The 12,936-nt window shown below is 40.8% G+C and overlaps 1 protein-coding gene across 1 annotated transcript in view; it reads left to right on the top strand.

Annotated features, from left to right (window-relative positions):
- The window catches only part of RELCH (RAB11 binding and LisH domain, coiled-coil and HEAT repeat containing), an 82,234-nt gene extending 76,995 nt beyond the window's left edge, over positions 1-5,239 (top strand). Inside the window, exon 29 of the mRNA XM_075704549.1 lies at positions 4,502-5,239. Coding sequence (XP_075560664.1) covers positions 4,502-4,622 — 121 coding nt within the window. The 3' untranslated portion in view covers positions 4,623-5,239. The remainder of the gene's footprint in view (positions 1-4,501) is intronic.
- Positions 5,240-12,936: the final 7,697 nt, after the last annotated feature.

Genomic DNA, 12,936 nt, shown 5'->3' with positions numbered 1-12,936 from the left:
TTTACCCAGGGCTTCACTATGTTACTTCCTCAAGCTTTGTACTTTTGCCCTTACCCTTTCTGCCTTCTCTTAAATGGAGCTTTCTGGAATGCGTACCTGTTTGTGTCCCCCAATAGCCATACTCTGAATGCTCATCCCCTTCCTGTATCCTTCAGGTTCTTCAGCAGCTGTGCATTTGCTTTTTATTTTTAAAGAATGGTGAATGCTTAGCTTGCCTTCAGCTATATTAAAGGTTGGCACTTAAGCCAGCTTTTCCCTCAGAAAACAACCGACCAATAATGATTCTTGGCAAAGTAGAAACTTGCTAGTTGCCCCATTAGACCCATCCTACTTTTTCCAAGTACGCATTAGTTTTACCAAGATCTTCCCTGTACTATGTACCTTACGTAGTAGGTACCCAATAGGTAGCTGTGGTAAGGCAGAATTAATAGCCACGCTCTTTGCAGATTCAATGCTAAGCAACTGCTGTAGACTTTCACCAGCCAACCTGTGCAAGGACATCCCTCCACATAAGCAATGACTTAATATTTTGACTAACAAGTTGATTCATTAGAATCAGTTGCATAGATGGGCATCTATTACTTTGCAAATACTTCCCCGCCTTGGGTGTTATGGACTCTTTTTTAAATCTACAGCCTAACTGATACTCTTTTTTCATTTTCATTTTAATTCTTTGTGCAATAAAAAAGCCACCACCTCAGACTTTGACTGTGTGAAGAAAAGAATAAAAGCAGTGTATGTATCTAAATATGTAAGATAAGACTTTTATGTCTGGTAAACATGTTTTTTTGAAATAAATTAATTTATCACTTCTTGAGCAACTTCTTGACAGCCTTTTAGGAGAGTTCATTAGAAAATATGAAATCGATTCCTTCCCAGGCAAACCTATTCTGTAAGAAATTCTTTTCTCTCCCAGAATGCAGCAAATGTACGCGATACCAAACTCGTCTCTTTAAAGAACACCATTAACCTTAACCTGAAGGGTTTTTATTATGTTGCCTGTATTAACTGAACAAAATTCCTTGGCTGAGCTCTTCCTAATTCTCAAGTGGTGCTCTTCAGTTGGACAGGATTTTAATTTTTTTTTAAAATATGTGCTTTTGCCTCTCTCAAATGTTTTAACCTATTTAGTTCATCAAAGCTGTTCTCTGCATGGTTAGAATTTGTGTGATCAACTTTTATTTCATGAAGGGTTTAGGCTTACCTTGCTTTAGCTTATATCAGTGCAGACATGTTAACCTAAAGGTAAAGACCTCTGTATTACTTAAAATCCCTCTTATGAAAATATTTTGAAATCACAGTTAGTCCTATTAAGCCACTGCAGAAACAGATAAATGCAAATATGATACAACATCCAGTGTATTCTCTTTTAGAATGCAACTGCTGAAAACTGTAAGATTTGAAAAGGATAAGTCTTTGCAATGTGTTGCTTCAGTGTTTAATTAGCCTTCCCCTTTCTTATTCAAATCAGGCTATGGCTGCAATCTTTTACTGTACAAACTAACACGAAATATTTTACCGCTGAAGAAATGACCTTTTCATATACACGAATATCTCCTTTTTCTTGCTAAGCCCTTGCCAATTTCAGTTCCTAATTTCAGCGTTAGATATAGATTTGACGAAGGATTTAAATGCAACTAGGAGATAAATTACTGATTTTTGTTAACAACATGAGAATGCATGCACAAAAATAAAACTGGATGTAAAAGCAATCATAAGATGCTGTTGGTTATCTGGTCCTTGCCCCATACTGTTAGAAAAGGTTGGTCAAATAATATGGGGTCACAGAAATAGTTTAAAAAAAAAAAAAATTTGAACTTCTGTCTTTTTAAATATTGGATAGCCACTTTTGTTAAACATTTTCCTTAGCAATTAACAAGGTGTTTCAATCTTGGATAACAACTTACATTACAAACTGATTTTTGTAAAATGTCTAGCATGAATGTTTGTTTTGGCCTACAGCTTCCCCATAAAACAGGCAGAACTCCGTAGCACGTAATTCATCTAGACATTGGTCAAAAATTTGATGTTTGCACATTATTTTTATTTGTGGGTAGGTTTGGTGCGGTTTGTTTGGTTTTGTTTTTTTTTTTAAATAGTAAATGCAAGGACTTTTCTATAGGACTGCTGTTGCAAACAACGTATGTTATTGCCTTGTTGGTTTCTCTGATTACTTTTTTAAAGACATGAAACTCAAATTATTTGATGTCATTGCTTTTATTATTACGTTTAAATGTTCAATTTGTATAATAATAGAAGTACTTTTGGGGCATATTTAAACTTTTAAGTATGTCAAGTGTTATGGATTATCTTTCTATTTATAGTAACATAATATTAGAAAACATGAACTTCTAGAGACTTCAGCTCTTAATTTTTAACTTTTAACATCAGATGTTTGATATTCCCCCAAAACTGTTTTGAAAGTCAAGTGAACATTTCCTGGTTTTCCTCAAACTTATTCAGGATCATTAGAATAATGACAGCACCGTTTGCTTAAAACTACAGGTTTGTCACCAGTTGCTAGGCTTTCTTTTCTGAAGTGAGCAATTTTATTGTCTTAATGTTGCTAATGCCTGGAATGTACTGTATTTCCCAAATCCTTCTCTGTAGTTACACACAACTCTGGGATACATCATAGGCCAGAATAACTTCTTGTTGTTAACCAGCTGATAGCAAGTATAAACTGTTATTTACATAATTTATATGCCCTTGCTTTATCATGCAATCAAGGGAAATTGCACAGGAAATCCATCTTACAGTAGCAGTAACTTTCCTGCTAAGTTTTATTGACTGAAAATATGCAATTCCCTAGTTCACTGTAGATGTTTAATCAAGCCAAAGATGTCTGGCTATGTGACTGTGCCTGAAAGAAATATTTTGCATACTCTTACGTGTTGTGATACTCTTGGGTATGCTATGTGAGGCATGCCTAAAGCCCCTTCAAGGATCTAGATCCATTAGGCACTGTGGAAATGCAGGAAACAGCGAGTCACTTGAGCTTAAAAAGTAGAAAGCATGGGGGATACATTTGAAGGGATATAGTTATGATACAATTAAACTATCTGTAAATCCACAGTACAGCTTTAGTGAGAAGCTTCCCTTTTGTTTTTTCCAAGTACTCTGTTAAAAAGAACCAGAATTCGTTACAGCTAAGCACCTTTCTTTGTGGTGAAATGGGAAAAAATACTGAATGCATCCCTACCAGCTTTGAAGAATAATTCAAATTCCATTGAAGCAATTTGGAGTTAACTGTAATGTGACCTGCCTTGATGCAAAAGTGTCTAACAGAACTTTTTACAACCTTGCAGACTGAAAAGTCAGTTCATGGAAGCTGGCCTGTGCCAGTAAGACAGACATAAGAAGTTTTTTACAATGACGGTGGTGAAGCACTGGAACAGGTTGCCCAGAGAGGTGGTAGAGGCCCCATCCCTGGCAACATTCAAGGTCAGGTTGGACGGGGCTCTGAGCAACCTGATCTGGTTAAAGCTGTCCCTGCTCGCTGCAGGGGGGTTGGGCTAGATGACCTCTAAAGGTCCCTTCCAACCCAAAGCATTCTATGATTCTATGATCTTGTGATCTTAGGTATAATTTTGAAGTGCAGAGTCCATGCTGAGCTCACAAGGGAGAACTTCACTGGTAATGTTTTGTAAAATTGGGATAATTTCTTAACATATTGTTTGAAGTTGTAGCATCTTGTAGGTTCAGCATTGATTGGGTTGCTCCTTCTAGTCCAGTTTGTGGGACAATTGTGGACTCTCCATTGTCTTCTCTAGTACATATGAAGTAGGAACACTCAAGCAAAGGTAGTAGGAGTCACATTCACACTAACCAGGAGGAGAAAGCTCAGCAAGGGGTAGACCTAGTAGGACTCAGTGCCCCGGGTGGGGTTTACAAAAAATATACAAGGGGATCAGGGGAAAGCTGAGCAAGTAATATAAAATAAAGATTCATTGGGAGTTACTAGATTGACAGTCCACACCAATTTTAAACTCTGCTCAGGTGGAAATATTTGGAAAATAAGAGAGTTGGAAATTAAGGAGAGTACTCTTTCCTACGTGTCTGCTAATGATCACTGTCGGAGGCAGGATACTTGGGCTAGATAGATCCTTGGTCTGAACCAGTACAGGTGTTCTTATAGTAAATAAACAAGGATTGACATTTCCAGTGAGAAGGTAAAGCCGATCTTTCACAGAGGTATTTGTCACTAGAGCAATTGCCAAATTACTAACAAATGCTAATATGGTGACTTCTAAAGGTAGTAAAAACTAGCATGCACAAAAATAGTTTACAACTTTTCCCTAGGACTGTGAGGGCATGATAATTCATTTAACAGTGTGTATTTGGGCTTGGTGGTGATGGTTTTCCAGTTCTTCTTGATGGACTGGTCTTTTGTGATCTTGAAACCTCTAAAATGCAAAGATAATTCAGTTGCTTATTAAATAACAGCACAGTGTTCTTTTTTCTTTGTAGTCTTATGTCACTAAATTTTTTACTTTCCTAGCTCAATGTCGATTGCAGCGAGCCTTGTGAGTGAAGATACAAAGACCAAGTTTTTGAACAAAATGGGCCAGCTGACTACATCAGGTGCAATGCTGGCTAATGTGTTTCAGAGGAAAAAGTAAGATGGGAAAAGGAACTCCCAGCTAACACTAAGATGGACCTCACAGAGACTGGTTCCTGTACTTGAAGTACTTGCCTTTTAATTTCTTCTGTCTTATGTTCTTGTAGTATAATTTTATTCTAACCTCCAAAGATATTTGCACTGCTTTTGAATATCGCTGTGTATCTGTTAATTTTGGGTTAACTGTGGTTGATATAAAACTGAAATCATAGTCTGTACCAAGTCCCTGTTCTGTGTTCTTGTCTTTCCAGCATAATTTTTTTATATAGTGGAAGGTTTTGGTTTTTTTTTTTAATTTTCTGACAGGGTATCAGCAAATATCTGTATTGTACATGGAGCTATTATGATGGTACTTAAAATAATGTAAATTTGAAGTCATTGTCATGAAGTAATAAAAGTGGAGATTACTTATGTATTTAAATTATGAAAGAGTAATGCAGATTTTTTTATTATGTTTCTAAAAAGAAGAGGAAGAGCCACCAGCATTTGTCTGTGCTTCTAGGGTTGTTTTTGTAAGTATTGTGCATCTTGAATCCAGAAGAATTGCAGTATCTAATGTAGGAGACTGCTTGCACTGCATCAGTCTGCAGGGAATGCTCATGTTTCAGATGCTTTATGCTGACATTGTAAATGCTGTACAAAGTCCTTCAGATAAAATTCTCACATCTGTTGTGGTTTTGTGAGGGATGTTTTCTTTTGTTGGGGTTTTTGTTTTATTTTAAAGCACTTTAACAACCAGTCTACACATCCAGAGGCACATCCACTAAGTAAAAGAAAAACATGATAAATTAATAAATGTTAATAAATGTATAAGCTACTACACAAAGGTCCCAGTGCAGTTCTGCAGGCAGAGGAAACCTATGCAGGACAGAGAGTGCTTTCATCTTGTATTCAGTATGCAGTTCTGTGTACTGTGAAAGCCAAAATTAAGATACTTTGTTGTTTAGATTGAATGTCAGTTCAAATTTAATTTCAGAGTATTTGAAATTATGTTGAGTTTGACATGCAGTTTCTTTAAAATGTTAAGAAGACTGCATACATACTTTACAAAAATGACTTTACAAGGAGTATCTTCAACAACTACCAAATATTTTTGTTAGCAAGGAAGCATTAACATCTAAATATTTTTATTCTTATGCAGCACTTTTTTTTTTTTCTTCCCTCCCCCCTCTCCCCCCCCCCCCCCCCCCCCCCCCCCCTTGATGTCCATGCAAGCTTCTGAAAGTAAACGCAAGTGCATGCATGAACTGGTATGAGGTAGCAAAACATAAAAGCTCAGGCATTCTGACACAGTACCATTCAGTTGGAAGCATTAACATCTTTGAGGACAGGGGAAGCAAAAGGAATGAGAGAAGAAACTATTCGCTTCTGAAACAGAATACGGATGGAGTAGCATTTCCGGTATTGCCCTTAGACAGAAATAATGGAGATAATTTGAGGCTTCTAACTGCTTCGTGTCTGTGCCTGTTGGCTCTGCATATACAGTTGCCTGCCATGTTTGTGTTGTGACAGGGCCTGCCGCACACTTGCGCACTGTCGGTCCCTTTACACTGCACTGATGAAACATTTTTCCTGAGATTACAGACAGCTCCATGCCTTCGTATTGCTTGTTACCATGGAAAGTATACCTTTAGCAGACTGACTGTGAAATGGAGACATTCCTGAGGAATGGGAAATGGTGACGTTCCTCTCTATTGTTCGGTTGTCAATAAAAAGTTTTGTATACCTGCCTTGTCTTGTTACTTCTAGTCTTCTCCAAAAATGATTATTGCATCAGAACAGCTGTTGCAGGAGAGAGGGCTAATGTGCAGAAATTCTTTAGCCTTAACTTTTTTACGTAGCCGATGATAGACTGAACTTGCTAAATTTCCTATTTCTGTGTGCCTGTTTCACTCTGGCTTCTAGTCATGTGGCTTTATTGCCTTTTTCATGCAGGGTCTCCTCCTCTCCTGTGCCACACTTTTCCCCCCCCTGCCCCTCCCTTCTATGTCTGTGCCAGTAGTTGCAGTGCCAGAGATAGCTCTGTAGTCATGAGACCAAAATGACTTCTTTATGGTTAAACTTCTACTTTCCAAAGCAGACCAGCTGCCTGCAGGCTGCCTGTGAGAGTGGCTCCGAGCCCAGACTGAACTTAAGTGTTTGGAAACCTGCTCATCAGCACAAGCCAAAAAACTGTGACAGCAATTGAACTCTGGATGATTGTGGGATGAGACTCTTTAGTTTGTTAGTATAAATGTAGCATCTTTGCGTGGCTAGGTCCAGTCTCTCCAGCCCCTTGCAAACTTTAGCTTTTGCTAGTCAGCATTTTATTTCATACCAGCTGATCCAAGGAGGAATTTGAGTGAGCATCCTGGGAAGACCAGCACAGTACCTACTGAGGTGAAAAAAATTCTGTGTAGGCAACAAACCTTATGTGGGTTGTCTTCAGGAGTTTGACCTCCTAAATTTCAGGTCTCTATACTATATGATGGTTGCAGGAGTTTAAAATGTTTATTAGTCTACCATATATTGACGGATTTTTCAAGAAGATTGCAAGAAGTTGTTCTGTGTGGGCTTTGGGGATTTTTTTTTTTTTTTCTTTTTCCTCCTAGCTATGGCACTGTAGCATTCAGGATTGGCAAAGAAATGAGAGAACTCTTTAAAGAAAAGAATTACTAGAATATTTTAAATGAACTTTTTTCCCCCCTCCTATTATTATACAAAACAAGTTAAGTGAACTTTTTGGGTGAAAATGCTTCATTAAAAGTAGTCAGTTGGATATCCAGCATGGAAAGCAATTCATCCCCAAAGGGTTATCTTCAATTGCTTATGACTTCGCCTAAATAAGGATTCTGTAAAAAACAAACCAAGATGTTGGCTTTATTACCTCTGCCTGAGGTAACTTCTACAACTTGTTGGCTTTAAATGGGGAGTATGTTGCAGGTCTTGTGCTACCCCTAATGAAATTTCAGAATCTTAGCATCTTCACTTAAAGGATTGACTCTTGTGCTCTTAAGCAAAGATGATGGGTGGGCTGAAGGTATATGGCTGCTTGAATGAGTGTTCATGATCTATGTTTTCTGTAGATTAAACATAAGGCCAACTGATATTATGCATATATTTTGTTCTGAAAGAGATTGTTTTCTAAAACTATAAATGAGGCAAATTACTCTTTTCCTATCTTCTAATCAAGGTGAATAAAGGGAGCTCCTTAAGAAGAGCTGCACATTCTTCTGTCAGTCTCTTCCCACTCCCCTTTCGCACCACGAGGAGAAAAAACGCTGCTATTGCTGTACATAAAAGTATGTTCTGGTTAGGAGGACTAAAAGCGGCATTTGAATGGATCCAGGGCTAGAGAAACTGAGGAAACTGATGTTTGCAAATTAAAATGTTAAGACTGAAAGATAAAAATCATCCATGAAAAAATCTGTTGTGAAGAACACGGAGGAGTTTTTGTAATATATTGTGAGAATTCATTGCTACATGAGGATGATAAGATGATTCAAAATGGTGCAAAAAAAGCAGAAGTGTGGAATATTTCTGTTCTCTCTGTTGTGACAGTGTTAATGGCATTTTTCTGTTCCAGGAGTAAGTGGCTCTACATTTTAGTGCAGTTTTTAAAGGTGGGTGTCATGCATTCATGCATTTAAGTAATTTCCTATGTGAAACTGACTGATGTTGATATTTAGTAAACCACAAAGCACCAGCAAAGCTTCATGGAGCAGAAATTCATTAATATGCTGATATTGCAAACTGATTGGCATGGCATTGATCCTAGGTTGAGTCACAGAACTTCTTGCATCAGATGTAAATGCTGATGAATTACAGGATTGTGGTGTGGTGCCAGGCAACAAGACTTCAAGGAAACTGGTTCAGTGGTTTACTGAGTGCATTTGGCTAACATTTCCATCAAACACATTCGGATATGGAGCTAATTTGTTTTAGACTGTAAAACTGGTCAACAAAGGCATGGAGGAGTGCTGTTGTTGAGTAAGTAGGCTAATCAGGTCCTGGATGTTAGTACTGTATGCTAATATATCATGTGTTAACTAATCTCGATGAGTAACCATGAATGAGTAATCATTTTCCAGAGAAGCTGTTTCTAAAGTGTTCTGCCTTGAGGTTTAATGCTCGTCAGGTTTCATGCGTATAGGTAAGCTGTAAGAAAAGATCATTCTGTTGCCAAGTTTGTAATAAGCAAGCCAGTGGTAAACAGCCTGTATCTTCAGAGGCATCTGCGCTACATACTGAGCTTGAACTTCCATCGTACTTCCAACGTAGTGAAAGGCTTCCTTAGACTGAAGATTTCTAGTTCCTAGAAGCTTTGAGTAGAAGTCAGTGACTTGAAAAGGTGACTCCTGAGTTGGCGCAAAGGGCCAGCACCGTGCCAGTGTCTGTCCGGTTCCCTTCCCAGCACTGGTACTGCACATGCTCCTCACGGTGTCCCTCACTCACCGTATTTCAGGCTGGCCTGCACCCTAACCTCCAACTTTTCTGTCCCACAGAGGCAGATAGTTTTTATTCTGCCATTTAAATGCTGTGCACATACAAATAGGGCTGTTTGCAGTGTACTTGAATATTGCCATTCCCAAAATTGTGACTGTGGTTTTGTGCTGCGGCTCTTTGGCCTGCACTTTAATGGAGATTCTTCCCATTCCCCAAAACCTGAGAAGCCTCCTCAGCTTCAGATGCAGCGAGGTGGAGGCAGTATGATGGAGTCCTGCTGAAGTTACAGCAGCTATAGCGAAGCGTGGGCCTTGTAGGATCCTGCGTGTCATTCTGCCAGGCCTGTTACACCTTCCCTTTAGATACGCTGCAAGGGGGACAGGGAAGCGGGGACGGGGAAGAAGCAGCTGTAGTGTTTAATAGGCAGCAAGAGATTTGATCTTTTGCTGAGCGAGGAATGCACTCTATTGATCTAAGTATGAGTCATCTCAATATTCCGAGTTTTCAAAGAAGTTCAAGATCGATAAGTGTGCTGTTAGATAAAATGACAGGGTGGCTCTGTGGAATGGGTAATGGGGTGTTGCACAATGGTTCAAAAGAGTTACGGTCTCGGTCCTCCTGCTGGGGGGTTGGTGGGTGTTTGCCAGCCGTAAAGACTCATCTCCAGGCAGGACAGGGCTTGAGGTGTATCCTGGGCAGCGCGAGCCCCCCAGTGCATGCCAGTGTTGCTCTTGACCTAAGGATGAACATATGACTTAAGCCTTGGAGGTCATCAGCTTGCTATCTCTTGTAAGCACGAACAAATAGTCAAAGTTAAAAATTCACCATGACTTTGCACTTCCTTCCAGAAGTATGTAGGCATTGTAGGCCCCAGTGGTTGGTGATAACCTATCGGCTCAGTGTGTGCTTGCACGTACTTTAGATATTCGACACATCAGCGGTGGGTGGCTGTGAGCTTTTGAATGCTGGAAACCTCAGGTTTTTGACAGGCGTTCAGCACTGGTACGTTGTTATGCGATTATAAAAAGGTGTGTTGTACAAACTACACCGATGTGTCTAAGGAGCTTCATTATAGTTGCTCTGTCATGAAAAAGATTTGTGCATTTGAAAATCTCAAGGAGATTGGATAATAGTCTGCTATGGAAACTTGCATTTCACAGGAGGAAAACAGTTTCAAGTTGATGGCATGGTTTTGTGTATGATTTTTTTTTTTCTTGTAAATGATAGTTTGGGGTTTTTTAAGTGGATTTATTTTGATAGCTTGAGACCTCAAATGAAATTAGAGCCCCCTGTGCTAAAAATGGGCAGATACTTTTCTACCTTTTTTCTCTTTAGCCCAGTGTAGAAAGCTCCACGTATTGGACCATATAGTAGAGCCCTCTCCCTGTGGTGGGTGATGAGGCAGCCGGAGGCAGCCTTCCTCCCTGGCCCCATGACGGACTCTGTGCATGAGTTGCTGGTACTCCAGAAGCTGCACTGCGACCCACCCACCCCAGAAGGCATCCCCCTGATTTTAGGGGACTCTTTCCTAGAGCTCTAACTTTGCACACGTGCTGGGTTTCCCGCTCACCTGCTGAGAGGCGGGTTCTCATATTTACAAAGCCTGTATTTAGTTCAGAGTCCGAAACCCCCACCAACCTTTATGACATCTAGTGGAAGAATAACGTTGGTCTAGATCCAGCAAAACCCTTCATCTCATTCCCCCATCCCCTGACAGGATGTGAGAGGCAGGGGAATGGAAGCGCCTTTCACAGCCTTGCTGCGCAGTGTGAAAAGGCATCCTGGGGTACAACCGCGTGCCTTTCAGTTTTGCCTCTCTGCACAGGTTTCTTTGGCATCATTTCAAAGACCCAGGTTTTAACACGCAGCCTCCTAGTTCTCCTTCCTGGGGAAACGGGGCGTCACGAGGGGCTGGGGCCCTTCTGCAGGTAAGGAACAGGGGAGTTTAGCGGCATGGATAAAGTGAAGGAATAGCTGGGGACGTGAACGTGAGCCTGCAGGTGCCGCTCAGATGCCCAGCTGACTGGTGTATCCACCAAACCATTCCTTATATTTGCTTTTCAGGTTGAAAGTTTCCGAAAGATGAGAGTCAAATTCAGGGATTGCCTGGGAGTTACCAGTTTATCCAAGCTCCTGGAGAAGAAGCATTTTTACACTGACACTGAAGTGGTTTCATTTTCAGACAGGTAACAAGACTTGTGGCATTACATTGAATGCTGTAGTTCTTTTAAAATATTATTTAGCATGTAATTTCCACTTTTCTCTCTAGGAAGGAGGTAAGAAGAGATCTGTACTGACGGCAGACCTGCCAAGAGGTCAGCCGTGCTCACGGGTTTTTTTCTGTGGCAGGCTTCACCAAGGAAGGGATCCTGATGTTATCCAGGGGACTATTTTGGTTCTGTTGCACCCCTAAGGCTGCGCATGGTTTTCCATCTTTCTTCTTTAGAAAGAGCATCCCAAAGGCCAGTCCAGTTTAGGCTCATATGCCACAGTGGTGAACAGAAACAGGAGGCACCTGAAGTTTGAAACTTTCAGATTTCAAGAGTTTGGGTTTTATTCAAAATATGTGCTTGGCAAAGGTAGCTGCAAAACTGGTGTTCTCTTGTAGGAAAAAAAAAAATCTTTTCTAGAAAATAAAAGGCTGACAAACCAGTTCTGGTGTAAATTTTTAGTTTTTACTTGTGCTACATAGAACGATACATGCAATAAATGTGAGAGCATTGACAGCACTTTCTCCTATACATTCCCTAGTTCATATTTTCGAGCATTCACATTTCAGTTTCTAACGATCTACTGCAATACATAATTAAGACTATAAAGCACCCAGCAGTGGCTTCTGCGGGTTTTGGCTCAGAAACATAAAATTTAACTTGGAGGAAAATGTCTGAGCTTTCAAAAAGAGGCTGTTTTCACATAGTGGTAGAAAATGAAAGAAATTTCAGCCTGAACAAGAAATACTTCAGGCAGGATCAGGGGTGAGAATGCAAAAGTAATCGAGCTAACATGCAACACTAAACTATCTGGAGCTCCTGTGAGCTGAACAGGGCTTGCTTTTTACTCAACACCTTCAAAGCCTTTACTCAACACCTTCAAAGCCTTTACTCAACGCCTTCGGAGCCTTTACTCAACGCCTTCAGAGCGAGCCAATAACGTGTCCTAACTGCTCATGACAGTGTGAGTTTGCTCCTGTAAATCTGTGGTTAGAACCAGCAGCTGGTAAATAATCACAGCCTATAGCCTTGGTGTTGTGCTAAATGTGAAAAGGGGAAGAGACTTAACAGCCTGTTCTGTTTAAAAAGAAACATTTCCTTATACCTTAAATATGAACATTTTAAAGCACCCCGGCCGGCACAGGGCTGTGAATTTTCGGCAGTAGGTGGACATGGCTCTGGCAGAAGGATCTCTGCCTGGCGCTGCCCTGTCGTCTCGGCAGGCTCCCTCCAGGACCTACGGGGAACAGGAACAGCACCGCTGCCAGCAGCCGGGCACCTACGTTACCCATGCCTCACACCTTACCTTGCAAAGCCCCTGGTGAAGTCGGCTTTGCACGTGTTGCCTACCGGGCAAGCTGGGTGCCGCAGCCATCCCTCCCACACCTCACCCCCAACGCAGTTTCAGTTCCGTACTGGAGCTGCAGCCTTGTCCAGTCAGGTGTGGGGAGACCCTGACTCCTCTGGCAGGTCAGCGGGCCTCTGACGCTGCAATTGCAAGCTCTGCGGCTTGCGAAAACCCCTCAGCACGTCCCTTGCCTTAGAATAGAATCGTAGAATCAATCGTTTAGGTTGGAAAAGACCTTTAAGATCGTCCAGTCCAGCCATTAACCTACACTACCAAGTCTACTCTAAGCCAATCAAGGGTAGACTAGACTAAACCATGTCCCAAAGTGCCAC

The sequence above is a fragment of the Pelecanus crispus genome, chromosome 2 (genome assembly GCF_030463565.1).
Source record: "Pelecanus crispus isolate bPelCri1 chromosome 2, bPelCri1.pri, whole genome shotgun sequence".
In the NCBI taxonomy this organism is placed as follows: domain Eukaryota; kingdom Metazoa; phylum Chordata; class Aves; order Pelecaniformes; family Pelecanidae; genus Pelecanus; species Pelecanus crispus.
Note: the sequence above shows the minus strand (reverse complement) of the source record. Positions and strands in the feature narration are given on the sequence as shown.